Here is a 15,774-nt window from a genome sequence, read left to right as displayed (position 1 = left end):
AGAGAGAGTTTGCTGATGATGTGACACAAACCATATGCATTGGGGCAACATCTGCCTGGTGTGTGTTTGTGTGTCTTCAATAGAGAGATCCTGCTCCTTTACAGGTAACAAAGAAACAGACTAGGGATGCACCGAATATTCGGTAACCGAATATATTTGGCCGAAAATTGCAAAAAAACACACATTCGGTATTCGGTGGAATAAGTTAAAAGCAAGGCCGAATAATAGTGGCGTGTTTTGATAACGCAATCAAACAGCGTGCCTTGACGGGCGGAGTAAAATGTCGGCAGTGTGGCGACACCGCACTCGCATTTGCAACTAAAAACAGTTTTGAGCGAGCAAAATAGGCTTAAACCATTCAGCACGTTGTGCGAGCAGCCTACAGATTTCAACCAGTAGCAGAAACGAAAGGCAAATCCCACCGATTGTGGGTTGAACGGGGGTCACAGACACAGACAGTAATGTATTCCTGTCAAATACGGCGGCCATCGGCTTACCGGCGACGGATAAGTCGGCTCCAATAATATCCTCTTCTTGGCGTGTGGACTGCCCAGAAGTACCTGAACAGCCGAGCCAGCCGAACACAGGTATGTGACGTGTCAGAGGAGAAACGAGCCGTTCACGGCCCACAAACCTCACCACACTTTAGGGACTGTTCTTTACTTATGAAGGGACTGTTCTTTACTTGTCAGGGGAGGAGGGTGGCTGGTTGATTCTTATTTTATTTATTTATTTTATTTTGATCCCCCCTATGTTCATCACTCATTGATGCTGTTTTTGAAGTATGAATAAGTCAATAAGTAATTTATTCCATTGAAATATCATTGATGTATTATAGAAAAGTGATTTATCTTTTTATAAATGACAAAAGGCACATCTGTCTCATTTTTGCCGTGGTATCGTGATACTACTCAGAACCATGATATTTTCATTGGTATCGTACAGTGGGATCCAATTTTGGTACCATGACAACACTAATCTGGAGGGGGTTCATCTGCAAAAACTAATGAAAAACTAAACAACGATATTTGGTATTCGGTACTTGGTATTGGGCCAACCGTTTAATATTATTCGGCTTCGGCCACAAATTTTCATTTCGGTGCATCCCTAAAACAGACAAAGTACCACAGTTAATGAGGCAGTGTTTACCTTTATCTCTTTCTGTTATGTTATCCTATTTGTACTGCAAAAGGCACTTCTCTCACTAGAGGAGTTACTTTAAAGAAATATTTTTTTTTTTCTTTTTTTTTTTTAAAAATTTAACATTCTTTATTGTAAATGAGAACAAATGAGCAATCACAGATTTCACATATACAATTTGGAAGACTAGCAATATATCATTGCAGAGTATTTGCACCCTAAAGACCAAAACACATTTCCAAACAGCACGCATCAAACAGCAGCCCCAATTATTTTCTGTGTACAGCCCCACACTGGCTAAGGCTCTAGTGGATGCACCACCCTGTGACACTTCACGCCACTGTTCTATTTTCAGCCTCGCTGCCCCCCGAAAAACGATTTTTTCCCCACTCGTTCCCTGCCTGTGAGTCCTGGTTTCCGTAGTAGCTTGTCTTTTCTGCTCCCATGGCAGCTTGACTTCCTCTCCTCACCTCTTGCTGTCTCACACGTGAGTTGATTCAAAGAAATGGTTGAAGAGAGACTAGTTGTCGAGGTCAAAAAATATCCTGAGCTATAGGACCCACAATCCTGTCGCTATTAAGACAAAGGAAAAAAGATATTGCCTGGTGAGCCGAAGCTGTGGGGATTGACTCTTTGGGTGAGAAATCAAGTTTAATTAGTGGGCGTGCACACAGATTAAGCAGATGCAGAGGTGGAAGTAGTAAGTACAGATGTTTAAGTAAAAGTAGTAATAACTCTGTGTGGTTATTCTGTTGACACGCTTCAGCACGACACTTCCTATCAGTGTGAGGAGCCACTTGACGCGTTTGATATGATGTGCTGTGGTGCTGCTGCAGCGCATTTTCAGCTTAAGTGTCCTGTAGATGCAATGTACTGCAAGGTTTTGTTTGGTTGCTTTGTTAAAGTAATGCGTCTGGAGCTGAGAGACTAAAGATGATTAAAGAAAAGGCAATGAAATTTCTAATTCAAATACCTTGCTATTTTTTCACAAACACAAGAAATCATCATGGAAAGCTTTCCGCCTCTTCAGTGAAGCAGATGACATGGGAAATTAGTGTCACAGGGCACCATTTTGTGTATGTGTGCGTGTGTGTATGTGTGTGAAAGAGAGACTATGAGCAGACAGACTGACTTTGTGTTACACATGTTAAAACTCAATGAGAACAACCTCGTTCAGCCCCGCTCCAGGTCTGTCAGGACCCAAAAAGGAGCTGAGGGGAAAGTAATACCAGTCCCCAAATTATTCAGTAAAAATTTCTGTGTAAAGTTATTGAGTATGCTACACTGCCAAAAGGCTTTATGAGATCCTACAGTGGAATGCAGGTTGAGACCAAGTCACATTTTGTGAGATTTGCCTTACTAATAACCTTAAAATTGGGTTTATAAACATTAGAAAAATGTAGCTCCCCGGAGAAAAAGTCAGAAAATCAAACTGTGCAGAGGAGTGTTTTTCCTCCAAAAGATCAACAGCTAAGGACCACTGGACTCACTACTTCCTCCCCTATGACACTCTCATTTTCTTTTCCTCTCTGTGAAGAAAATGGTCCAGACCAGGGGCGGGTACTGCACCTAAACAATGTTATGGTCCCAACTAATAGTGTCCAGAGCAACGATTAACAGAAACTGAATGAGAGCACTAAATGTCTTGGCAGAATCGTTAGTTTTAAATCAGATATTTATTGAATTTATATCAAAATTTCGCCAGCCAAAGACAGTATTTCATACAGACAAAGCTCTTTTCTGGTTCCTTTCTGATGGCTAACAATTAAAATCTAAGAGGTTTCGTTTTTGTTTACATTTCCAAAAGTAAGGTAAACATCTTGTACGGTGTACTGCATCGTTTATCGAAACTCTGGAGTCATATCAACACATGCAGTCACAAGACTTAGAATCTGTGAAGACCAGAGTCTTGGTGAAGCTGTATTTACAGCAGTGCTTCAAGCTGAATGCTATCGTCACTATGCTAACATGCTCACAGTATTGATGCTAACATGCTGATTTTTAGCAGGTAGCCTACAATGTTTACAATGTGCACCACGTTACTTTAGTGTGTTAGCATGCTAGCATTTGCTAATCATCACGAAACACAAAGATGAGGCTGATGTAGATGTCATGAGTTCTTTAATTATTCATTGCCTGTAACCGCTTATCCTGTTAGGGGTTGCAGGGGGGCTGGAGCCTATCCCAGCTGACACTGGGCGAGAGGCGGGGTAGGCTACACCCTGGACAGGTCACCAGACTATCACAGGGCTGACACATAGAGACAACCATTCACTCTCACATTCACACCTATGGTCAAAGTCACCAAGTAACCTGCGTGTCTTTGGACTGTGAGGGGAAGCTGGAGAAAACCCAGAGGGGCCTCCCAGAGGGGCTGGTTCGAACCTGGAGCCCTCTTATTATGAGGCAATGGTGCTTACCACTGCACCACCATGCCACTTGAGAATCTCATCATAGTAAAGTACTGGACAAACTGATATTTTGACCTGACATTGGATGATGATGAAAAGTCAGGAGATCATTTAAGTTATCACAATCCATACTGAGGGGAAAATTTGTGTCTGTACAAAATATGATGGCAATCCATTTTATAGTAGTTGAGATGTTTTAGTCTGGAGCAAAGTGGTGGACAGACCGACTGACACTGTCATCTAGAGAGCTGTTAGCATGACTAATATATTTGAAACAAAATCCTAGTCGGGATCTGTAGTTTACCTTCTTATATCAAAAATGTTATGAGAAAAAAAGCAGAATCAACAGAATAGAGTAGAACTGAACCCTGGGGATATTTATCACCCTAATGAAACAATGATAAAGTGGACTGTGCTCATTGCACATTGCTCCCAAGGTGCATAATCAATAAAAAAATAGCCAGCCTTAAATATCTCCCCTGTATCCTGTTAACAAATATACACACCTTGGGAGCATTAAACAATGTTGGACTTCCTCCGCTTTATAATTCACTATTTTGATTAATCTTGGCAATTATGGCTGAGGACTGGGATACGTGCTTTTCAGTTCTAATTTATTTTTGTTGGCCTGGCCTGGTGACTTTTACAAATTGGGCTGTGTCCACTTTCAACAGACTGTAAAACGGTAAGAATTAATAACTGCAATTCAAACAAGCAAGAAGAGACACTGTGAATGTCTGTGCAGTATCAGCCTGTGAGAGGAAAATTGTGGTTTACACAGCGTCAGCCCCCACTGGCCAGTTTCAGAGACTGTTGTTGGACGTTGGTTTCAGCACAGTGCCACACTGGTATTCACACATGTACAACAGCAAGACACAAAGCCAAGGTAATAAAGTTTAGATGTGGTATTAAACTAGAAAATATTTTCTGTTCTCATTCTCTCTGTGTCGCTGTTGAACTCTAAACACCAGGAATAGAAACAAAGGAAGGGAGAGAAGGAAGGAAAGGCTATAGATAAGTTTGGGTAAGGTCAAATGAGCTGTGTGTGTTTGTGTTTGAGGTGGTGAGGGGGGGTTAGGTATCGCTGAAAGTTGGAGTCTGATGTTTCGCTTAGTGCGGTAACCACTGCAACAGTCTGTTGGTGGGAGTTTTGGAGGGGGATGCTCTTGACTGTTGTTGACATTAACCCCAGCTGACCTCTGATATATGTACAGGAAAAAAAAAAGCCCTCAATCTCACGCCTGTTTCTGGCTTTTCCTTTGTGTGACTGTGAATTTGTAGGGAAGCTTGGAAGTGTTGCAAGAAGTAAAATACGACTCAGGTGTGCTTTCAGCTGGGATGAAGCTTTTAAATAGGTCTGAACCTGAACGGAGAGTTCAGAGAACACATCAATAAGAAAGCAGACAGAATCTTTCAACAAGTCATTAATATTGAGTAAGTTGAGGTCAGTCAGAAAAAGGTCATGGTGGACAGATACTTTACAGACATGTTTTGGCTGCAGATTACACAGCATCAGTATTGAGTTCATAAAAGAGTTTCTGATCTCACAAAAATTCTTAGTTCAGTAATCACTTTTTTCCTCTCCTTCTGAGCTGTAACATCTTTTTTTTCTAATACTGAAGACATTTTCCTGTTTTCATCTTTCAGCCTGTCTGATTTTTAACATGATAATTGGCTTCAAAATATGGAGACCGTGTTCCTGTTTTATCCACAAATTCACTCTGTGTCTGAGATTGGACCAGAGGTCTACAACACCCACAGTAATGTCCAGAACACTGGAACAAGCTGGAGCTGCTGCAGAGTGGATAGACTGGCAGCTAAAAATACACAGCATGGAAACTCCTCTTGAATCAAACAATGAATTAGCTCACACACACACACATAGTAAAGCCTCCTGGCAGGCAGTGTTAAGTGAATAAACAGGGGATAATTTTTGCTCCAGGGTGGACGGATAATGGGGATATAGCAGAGGACGTTATTTTAACTAAAAACACAACCTTTACTATTACAGGAGCTGTGCGGCAGGAGTAAAGATTCCATACACAAGGGAAACAAGGGAAAGGCTCTCTCTCTGCCACTTTCCTCTCGAGGCGGAGATGAAGAGCGACACTCTGTCTCTGCTTTTACTGTTGTTGTGTCAGGTTTGTTATATTCTCGGATCAGCATACCCACAGCCAAAAAGACAAGATGGATACAAATAATCAATCACTTCTCCCCGGGATGTGGACCATTACACCAGCGACAGTTATGCAGATGTTAATGTAGCACAAAGCAAACATTCTGTTGTTGCTGCGATTAATTGCATTTTAATGTGCCTTGCACACTGATTTAAACTGTTAAACAGACGTGTGTTTGAGGTATGTGCCAACCAATCAGAAACACATTTTCCATGGTACTGGCTGATGCTAATTTATCATATGATGTCCCCCCAAAAAAGCCATATCTGTGTTGTTTAACGCACTACTAGAGCCTTTGGCAAGATCAAAAAACATAAACACTTACCTCCTTTGCACCAAATTTATTACCTCGACAACGGTGTATATTTTTTCGGTTTGCTTTGTCTGTTTGTCAGCAGGATGATGGGAAAAACTACTGGCCCAGTTTTAATGAAACTTTGTGGAACGCTGTGGCATGGGCCAAGCAAGAACCCATTACATTCTGGAGCGGATTCGAATCACGAGATGGAGACACAAAATATTTTTCACTTTTGTTAACATTGCAAGATAGGGCATTTGGCCTTGGCAGAGCTCCACACGCTCCAATTGCCCTCCTAGATATCTAAGCTTTCGCCAAGCTTTGACAATAACTTTGGTGCAAATGCGATGCAGATGTTTGATCTTCTTTCATAGCCATTTTTGCTTCTAGCACCTTTTTGTTTTCTGGTAGTGTGCACTGTGAGAAAGTTTTGTTAAATCACTGAGAGAAGTACCTGCCTGTTCTTCATGGAATCTATTTGCTCACACTTGAGGACAAAAATCCTGTCCCCTAAAAATCATCAAATCCTTTTATAGTTAAAGTAAGACTTTGCCCTGCATGTTTTTTGCTCTTTTTACTGCTAACTCTGGTGTTGTTTTGGGTGGTGCTGCACCCGCTTCTTCTCAAGTGCAAGCAATGAGCATCACTAGTAAGGCGTAACAAGGTCACCTCAAGTAACCAGTAGAAGTTGCTCATGCAGCAAAAGAAAAGGAAAAGAAAAGAACTGTTAGAGGTTTACCACCCAGGAACACGGCCAATTGTGTTCAACTGAATGAACTACACAGTCAGAGTTACTGGTACCACAAGTTGAACCCCTGGTCATTACTCCTACACTGAAGACTCAGTCCTGGGGTTATGGATGGCTTAATTAACAGGGGTAGGGTTGGCCATAAAGTGATTAATGTTTGAGTAAGCCTTTAGGGAACTGAATGAGAGTCAGTAAAATGTCTTTAGAAGTGTAGTAGTAAAGGTTTGTGTGTATGAGTACTTACCTGCGCACAGCGTCTGTGGTTTTCACACCAAACCAGAACTTGGTCACTCTAGAAAGAGACGGAGAGGATGATGATTAAAACAAACACAGTGAGAGAAATAAATCCTTGACAGACAAATCCTGTGTTTGACACACTCTGCCCACATGACCCATTCGTGTGAGACTGCTGTCTGACATGCAACAAGACAGAAAGCTAAATATTGTTAATAAAAGGTCATCGTAACCAGAGCAAATCTGACATGCAGACAGACGCACACTCAACCTTTCTCTTATTTACATAATTATCCTCTGGGTGCAAAATGACTTAAGATACTGTGTTTGTGGTTGCTGAAGCAGACAGAGACCGCGTCACTTGGTGAGATGTATGTTTATGTGTGTGTGTGCGTGTGTGGATAGTAACTGCTAAGTGAGTCAAGACCACCAGTAAATATGGCTGCTATAACCACTGTGACAGGGAGAGACGTCATCTCATGACCACAGGGACAGAAATACAGATAAACCAAACGTTTCAAGATTTGTCTTCCATCCAAATAAAACACCTTAAAAGAAAATTGTAACTATCCATATTTGGTATTGAATGCACAAGGCCACACCTTTTAATAATTACCAAAATCATATAAAACCATGGTTAAGATAAGTGGTAGCCCCTGTAATAGGTTCACATCTCCCATTAAGGGTTGGAATTTATGATTATTTTCATTATTAGTTCATGTACTAATTGTATTTGAAATTGTTTTGTTTATCTGAAAGTACAAAACACAAACATATTCAATTACAATTACGTAAGACAGAGTAAAAAATATTAACATTTGAGAAGCTGGAAGTTAATTACGTGTTTCGGCTAGATAAATTAGTTAAAGAACTGATTATCAATCATCATCATCTGTAATTAATGTCTGTCAACTGATAAATTAACTAACCATTTCTGCAATAATCCATCTTGGTTCCATAGAGTGGATGCTACATTACATTTTTTCTTTTAATTTAACAGTTTTTAGGAGATTTCGGATCATGTACGCGGTTTAAATGCAGACTAAAAACCTTGTCAGCTGTTTCTAACTTGCACTGGTGAGAGAGTCAGTCAGTGTGGCAAAACTGCTGCTCTTTGCTTTGTCATCATTCTGCACAATCATGATGCCATCATCCAACATCAAAACAACTATTACAATACTGGTGTGTGTGCAGTTGTGTATCTGTCTGTTGCCATGTGTGTGTGTCTCCAGGGAGTATATGAGCCTCTAGTGTGTGTAAGTGTGTGTGTGTGTGTGTGTGTGTGTGTATGTGGGATAAGCCCTCTTAACGACTCCTAAACCCTCTCCTGAGCGTGCTGTATTTAGCTGAACCAAGCTCATCTCTTTCCACACAGACACACACACACACTTTTCAGGGCTTGTCCTCGTTGTGCTTCTGGTATGATGAGGGTTAAGGGGTTAGAGTTGGGGTAACAGTGCAGAGGTTAAAGGGTAGAGATTAAGGGTTAAGGGCTTTCACGGTACAGGGGATGCTGAATTGACTCATTCACTTTTAACATTTGAAACAGATGCATATTGACTTTTTTTGTGAAATAGCTGCTAAAGAAGCTAAACAGCAATTTGATATATGAAGATTAAGACCTACTCCCTGATAAACCCTATGGAAATGTTGCATGTAGCAGCTAAAAGAATTTACTATCAGTAAAACAGCCAAGAGGTTTTTTTTGTTTTTTTCTTAAGTGAGAACAAGATTAAGGCCATGTCTTGTCAGACTGGACAGTATAAAGCTTCTCTCTAACTGTGAAATAAAGAGTGCTGCCTCTCACAATTTTGTAAATTTCCCAAACTGAAAAACCATCAGTCACGCCTGCTTTCTGCAGAGAGTGGCCACTGAGCATATGTGTGAAAATGGTCAGAGCTCCAAGTTCTCCACAAATTTTGTTTGCCTCATTCCTCTCATACTCTCACCCCTGTCCACCACTACAGCTGCGTACTATTGCCTTGGTTGTCCAGCTGCTGGGCAGCAGCGAAGAGGTGGTTAGTTTTCGAGAGGAGACACAAGGAGTGCCATCAAAATCAGGATCAAGTCCTGAACAGAGGCCACCACAAATTTGTTAAAACTCTTAGGAAGCTTTCACATTAGGGACCTGGGCCCAGATCCGAGTCCACTTAACCGCAAAGTCCAACTGCAATTAGTGTGAACTCTGTGTACTGAACCTGAGCACAGTTCATCAGTCAGTGCCTGAGTGCGAATAAAAAGGTGGTCTTGAGTATGGTTCACGTGTACTCGGGTACAGTTCGCATTACGTGTGCAAACAACTGTTTGTGTGAGTAGAAGTTGTCGAGTATAATTGCAAAGGCAGCTCTCAACACCACCAGTCTCCTCCGAAATCTTCATATGTGTGCAGCACACATATATCTCATCCCCTGACTGCACGTCCATGTAATAAAGTAGGAAAACAGGAGAAAGGGACGTTCTTGACATTGTCTCCAAAACATGAACAACAGTAGGCATAATGCAAAGCTTGACTCAACTGTATGGGCTTGGAGTCTACACTCTAGTGACAACATGAACAAATGTCACATAGATGATGACGCGTGTGTACTATAGAACTGAAAAATATTACTAATGTGAAAGCTGAGCAACAGGGAAGTGGAATGTAAGGTAAGGTAAAACTTGAATGTCCCCAGAGGGGCACTTTGGGACACACACAGTAGTCATAAGTAAAACAAAACAGACAGTACAATACATAACACACAGGTTCCATAATCACACACAGTCAAGGATAAATCATGGACAAATCAGTGGTCACCGCTGGTTAAGATAAGTGATAGCAGAAAAGGATGATCTGTAACGCTAAGTGCTATATGTGGTGAGGCAAAACCTTCGTCCTGATGGAAGCATCTGAAACTCAACATGGAGGGGGTGTTGAGAGTCTGAGTGAATTGACCGAGCTCTAGAGGTGACCTTCTCTTCATAAAGATGCTGTAAGTTATCACAGTGGAGAGAGAAGGCAGTCAGATACGGTATGAATCATACCAAATAAAAAAAAACTACCTTAGTCTCTGAAATGGTTGTTAGGCACAATGGGCCTTTTCCCAGCAGACATTTTGACTTGCCATTGTAGAAAAAGCACAGGTGTTACTGATAACATCAACAATGTGTCTATTGTTGTCCTACTGTGCTCTATTCAAGTGCTAGTAAGCCGTGAACCTGAGCCAGCATGTACAATACCAGGATGCTAAATGGAATTTAGCCATCATTTGTTTTATTATCTACACCTGTGCTTTTCCTACTCTTGGATGTCAAACTGTCCCAGAAGACCTGTCTAATACAAGTGTATTTCTGTCCCATGCTACTATGCCTTTAAGACTAAATGACTATTGATGGCTTGTCTTAACAGTAATCTGTGCTATTTGTTAAACAGGATAATGCTGGGGCTGATGCTTCCTATAGAGATAAATTAGAGAGGGAAGCAGAAGAAGGCAGTGAAGCATAAAAGTAATGGTTAAATCTCTGATGCACAAGTCTGTGGGGAAGGATGGATGGAAAGAAGAATAGATGAAAGAAGAAAGTGAGGAGCAGCTGTCATGGTACCACTACAGAGACAGAGAAACACCTTCCTCCCCTGCCCTCCTTTTCTTTCTTTCTTTCTTTCCTCGTGTCGTTGAGGCACTTCCTGACTACACAAAACTGACATTGCCAAGGCGCAACTGATTTTCAATTCCTGCTCTCGAGCATTCAAGGGATGCAGTCAAAGATATTGTGATTTCTGATTTTGGCAGAAGGATGCTTAATTCAACTAACCACCCTTGTGAGGCATACATTCTTCTTCAGTCTTTCATTCTTACCCTCTAACTCCTCCTCTTAGTCTCCACAGACATTGCTGTCAACTTCTGTAAAACTGACAGGAGAGGACTTGAAAATGATGGTGATGATATACTGTAGATGTGCCAGTCAAAGAACTGAGGACAGTTAAACATCTCCAGATTTTCACTGATGAGATATAAAGCAGCTTTCCCCGCTGCTGGCCTCCCATCTTCATCCCGTATCTTAATCTTTTTCACGCTCTCTTTCTTTTCCTGTCTTCCTCGCCATAAGATCCCCCTTTTTCTGTCACTCCTCCTCAGCCCCCTCTGCGACACACACATTAATGCATGCACACGTGGATGTACACATACACAGGCTGATCCCAAGTCAATTTCATGGGACATATTTGCTGTCAGAGCCAATCAAGGCAGTTTAGATAGGCCTGTGTGCCGTATGGCTATTAAACAGTGGTCAGAGTGGGGTTTCGTGGGGTCTCAGAGTGTGTGTGTGTGTGTGTGTGTCTGTGTGTCTGTCTGCAGCAAAACAGCTGCACATGTTGGAAAAGTCGGGGAAAGAAAGGGAGGATTGGAAGAAGGTGACTAGAAGAAGAGAAAAGAAGTTGGATGTAGAGGGCTTAGAGGAAATGGGAGGCAGGGAGGAAGTTGAAAAGAGCAGAGGGAGGCAGACAAAAGAAGGTGAAAGATGGAAATAAATATTAGTTAACAGGGGGAGAGACTGGAAAGGAGTGGATACTAGTTGTGAAACAGGACGCAATAAATTTTGTCGACTGCTGTTCGTCTGGCTTAAGCTTAGTCTTCGGAGTTTTATTAATAGCGAGCCAACTTCTTAAAGTCCATTTTCATCCATACTGGAAAACCATTTAAAAGCTAACAAATTTTCATTGTGACACTTTTGACTTCTGGTTATGGATGAAGTTGTATGTGATGTGTTTATTTGCAACAAAAATAGTGTCTTTAATTATTTATAAATCCTAAAACCTATATTATGACCCACAATTTGATCCAAAAGCTTTTGTGCATTTTATGTTTCATGTACCATAAAAAATCCTCACACTATAGCTCACAAGATACCTTGCATGAAATATATCAAGAGAATTTTATTCCAACCCAGTTTATGATCTATGACTTAGAACAAAAAACAGTGCAAACATCCCATTTCATTTTAATGATGGATTTCCACACGGCTGGATTTCATACCAACATTAAAAACACAGGGTCTTAAAGTTTTCTCTATCCTGGGATTCGCAAGAGAAATTTGTCTGAGCTTGAGACACGAGAGACCTGTCAGAACCAGAACTGACCCACGGAGTGCGAAACTGTTGCACTAAAGAACTTCCACATGGTTCTGATGACTGCTGAGTCCACAGTAATCATTGTTAAAGAATAATAATCTGATATTACCAAATGCAACAGCGGGAAAGAGGCAGGGACTCAAACACACACACAGAAATGTGCACAGTTAACATGCACGCGCACAGCTGCACACACCCTTCAGTGTTTGAAAGAGAGTGAGATATAAATCACACTTTTGCCAGATGCGGCGATAAAAAGTGAGTGTGTGTGAGAGAGACAGAGGCAGGGAGAGTGTGTGTACGTATAATGTGTGTGTGTGTGTGTGTGTGTGTGTGTGTGTTGTGGTCAGCGTTCGCGGTGAGGTGCAGTAGAAAGTCTATTTAACACGAGGCATTAACTCTGCTAATCACACCCAGATGACCAGAAGCAAACATGCGTGTGTATGTGTTTTGTGCATACCTGTTTGTGTGTGTGCGGTGAATGTATCATTCATGACTAACTTCCACTCAACAGAATATGAGGCTCTTCCAAAAAAGCCAATGTTGAGGTTTGAGCATTCCCGACAGAAGCCCCTAATTAGTCTACGTGCGTGCGCCTGTGTGTGTGTGTGTTTCGGTGCACGTGTGTCAACGTTAGTGTTTGTGGTGCCCCACATCCTGTAAACAGCAAGCGTCACAACAAAGTGGTTGTTACACGGTCCTGAACTTTGCCTCATCCGACAATTACGTTGGCATCCGTCTCTCTGTTTCGGTTCACTTCCAACAGCAACAATGATGAAACTCTTTCAGTAAACAAATACTCTAGATGATCAACAAATTAAAGTAAAAGTTCGACATTTTGGGAAATAAGCTTATATGATTTCTTGCCCTAAGTTACATGAGAAGATTAATTTCACATCTGTAGGCTAATATGAAGCCAGCTAACTTAGACTAGCACAAAGACTGGTTGCCCAGCAACCAGCGGAGATGGCAGGAATTTACTGGTCCAGACCAAGAAATAGTCCTGCACATTAACTCCCTGTAAAACTATAATTTGTTAGTTTTAATTTTTGTTTTTTGTATGAATTAAGCAAATGACATACAATGTGTTAATGAATGAGCTTTAGATGTGCTGGTACTGTAGGTGTATTTTGTTGCCTTATATTATGTTTACGGCACACACAACTAATTTGGATCAGCAAATACATTTGTTGCTAGTTAACATACGTGGAAAGTTACAAAAATGTTGATATTGAACAGCAAAATGTCAACGAAAATGTATTTCAGTTGTCAATAAAACCAATCTCAGTAGTTCATAGTGTCTACAGCAGTTTTTATTAACATTTAACCAAAATTATGATCTTTCTCTAACCTTCATCAAAGTGCTTTTGTTGCCTAAACCTATGACAGGAATCAGGATGCAAACTCAAAGTTCTGGTGTCAAGGTCTTTGTACGCCCACCATCTCCCCAATCCACCTCCTTCCGAAGCCTACGTGGTACATGAATGTAGTGTTTCTTTACCTGAAAGACACATCATTTCTGAATACAATCCTGGCTGTGCCACAAGAAAGTAGTAAAAAAAGCAGTTTAGTAAAATACAAACGTAATTTCTAGGAGCCAGGGTAGAGTTTGGACAGAGACGGGCTGGCTGTTTTCCCATTGCCAGCATTTGTGCTAAGCTAAGTTAGCCAACTGCTAATCTCTATAAACAGATATCTGCATATGTATGCCGAATCTGTAAGCTACCATTAGAGATTTTGATATCAGAAGCGTTCTGGTTTCTGTTTGTAGTCCGAGTAGTATTGATCAGGCTTTGGTTGAATGCAGGTAAACAGTGCATGTGGAGAGCAAATGAGGCAAACACATTGGCCAAAATGGAGTTCTGGAACCAAACAACTATCATCTGATGGCAATTTTTAGCTTTTTTTTTTTTGGTCATTCATATGGAGCTATCTGTTTATAGAGAGTAGCCAAAATGACCAGCACACAGAAGAAGTTGTCTTGGCTTAGATATCTGCTAGCTATACAGAACCCCTGAAATATTACCCTGAGAGGCTTATTGTTGTCAGACCCATAGCCAATTGGTTCCAAGACTGGCCAAATGCCAGCGGCAGCTTCATATTCAGGGTGCAGATATGTGAGTGGTCACCACTGGGAAGAAGATTTAAGCATTTAATTGCTCAAGTATCAGGTATAAAATGCCGTCACAGTGTTGATGTAGTAAAAGAGTCTTTCTGTCCATCTCCCTTTCTGAAGCTGAAAGAACAAAGCTTTGTCATTCAATGTGTTGTCATTCCAGCTGTGATTTACTATCTTGGAATTTCTTGTCCTGGTTTCAGGTGAGTCACTCCTACACCGCCACAATTTTATCACCATCCATCCCTGGTTCTGCTGATCAAATGACAGGGCAGTCACAAAGCCGCAGAAAGGGGTGGATGCTTTATCGCCGAGGTGAATCAAACAAGCCTTTGTCTCCTACTGTCACCCGCCCTTCTGCCTGTCTCTCTGCTTACCTGTCTGTCTGCATGTCAGTCCGCTTTTTAGCCTGTGTCACAGTTCGTGAGGTTGTCTCTCTTCATGTATGTTAGTCGCACCTGTTTGTGTGCGCCATCTACCTGCCTAGCTCACCCATTTTTCCATCTTCCCTGTCTGTCTTCGTGCTTGACCGCGTCTGTCTACCTGCCTTTATCTCCCCCGTCTGTCTATGTGCAACCTGACCTGACCGTTGTCTCTGGTCTTTTTCAGAGCGTGACTGGTTGGCTGACCGACCTCTGGACTGATTAGACTTACCTACCGCAGAGCAGCTGGGACACACATGCACGCACACACACATAAACATGAATGCACAGGCAGCTCATTCAGCCTCGCACTGGCACTCTGCCCTGGCTTGAACCGCTAACCATCCGCTCATCAGCACCACAGACCTGTGAGTGTTTAAGACACGCTGCCTAATCTGATCTACTACGTATGTGCAAAAAGATCCAGCTCTGCAGGCGAGGCCGCTGGTTTTTTCTTTTTTCTTATTTTTAGGAGTTTACATCAAGGAGGAATTTGGGAATATGACAACATACCAGCAAATATATGCTCATGTGCACACACACATACACACAAAGAGCTATAATTACGCTATTACACCATACAAGGGAAAGTAGTGGAAAACCCAGAGGAGCAGCCGAAAGAGAGGTGTAAATAGAAAACTGGTGACTCACATTCTAGTGGCTACACACTCGCCACACACACACACACACACACACACACACACACACACTGAGAGAGAAAGAGCCAAAAACACAGGGTTCACCCACATGGAGCCAGAGGAAGCAATGTGTGTGTTTGTGTCTTTGTGTCTGAGTGTGGTGAAAGAGTAGGATGAGTAAAGCTCCATTTGCCATCACTGATGTTATAGTTACTGGAGCTGTTATCAAAAGGGTTTTTTGTTTTTAAACGTTCTGTTCTTTAAATGAATGAACCCTCTAACACACAGTCTCTCCCACCCATTAATCACTCTGTGCTCTGCTGCACTGTCCTATAATAGGTTCAGGGAGTGATGCTGCTCCCCAGGATGTGGCTGAGAGGAAACTTGTTTCCTTGTTTGCTCAAAGTTTAGAGGCTCTTTTTAATTTGGCAAAACGCACAAAGTTTTCAGTGACCCTTTATATCCTAAAAAGAGTCTCTGAGTCAC

The 15,774-nt window shown here is 41.6% G+C and overlaps 1 protein-coding gene and 1 long non-coding RNA gene across 2 annotated transcripts in view; one reads left to right on the top strand and one right to left on the bottom strand.

Moving 5' to 3' along the window:
* The window catches only part of anos1b (anosmin 1b), a 50,908-nt gene that overhangs the window by 31,697 nt on the left and 3,437 nt on the right, over positions 1-15,774 (bottom strand). Inside the window, exon 2 of the mRNA XM_033620843.2 lies at positions 7,019-7,066. Within this exon, the coding sequence (XP_033476734.1) occupies positions 7,019-7,066 (48 nt within the window). The remainder of the gene's footprint in view (positions 1-7,018; positions 7,067-15,774) is intronic.
* On the top strand, positions 1,510-14,973 carry LOC144463682 (uncharacterized). Its single transcript, XR_013491721.1, has 3 exons — positions 1,510-1,627; positions 14,432-14,543; positions 14,838-14,973. It is a non-coding gene; the product is annotated as an uncharacterized LOC144463682 (long non-coding RNA).

This window comes from Epinephelus lanceolatus, chromosome 6 (genome assembly GCF_041903045.1).
Source record: "Epinephelus lanceolatus isolate andai-2023 chromosome 6, ASM4190304v1, whole genome shotgun sequence".
In the NCBI taxonomy this organism is placed as follows: domain Eukaryota; kingdom Metazoa; phylum Chordata; class Actinopteri; order Perciformes; family Serranidae; genus Epinephelus; species Epinephelus lanceolatus.
Note: the sequence above shows the minus strand (reverse complement) of the source record. Positions and strands in the feature narration are given on the sequence as shown.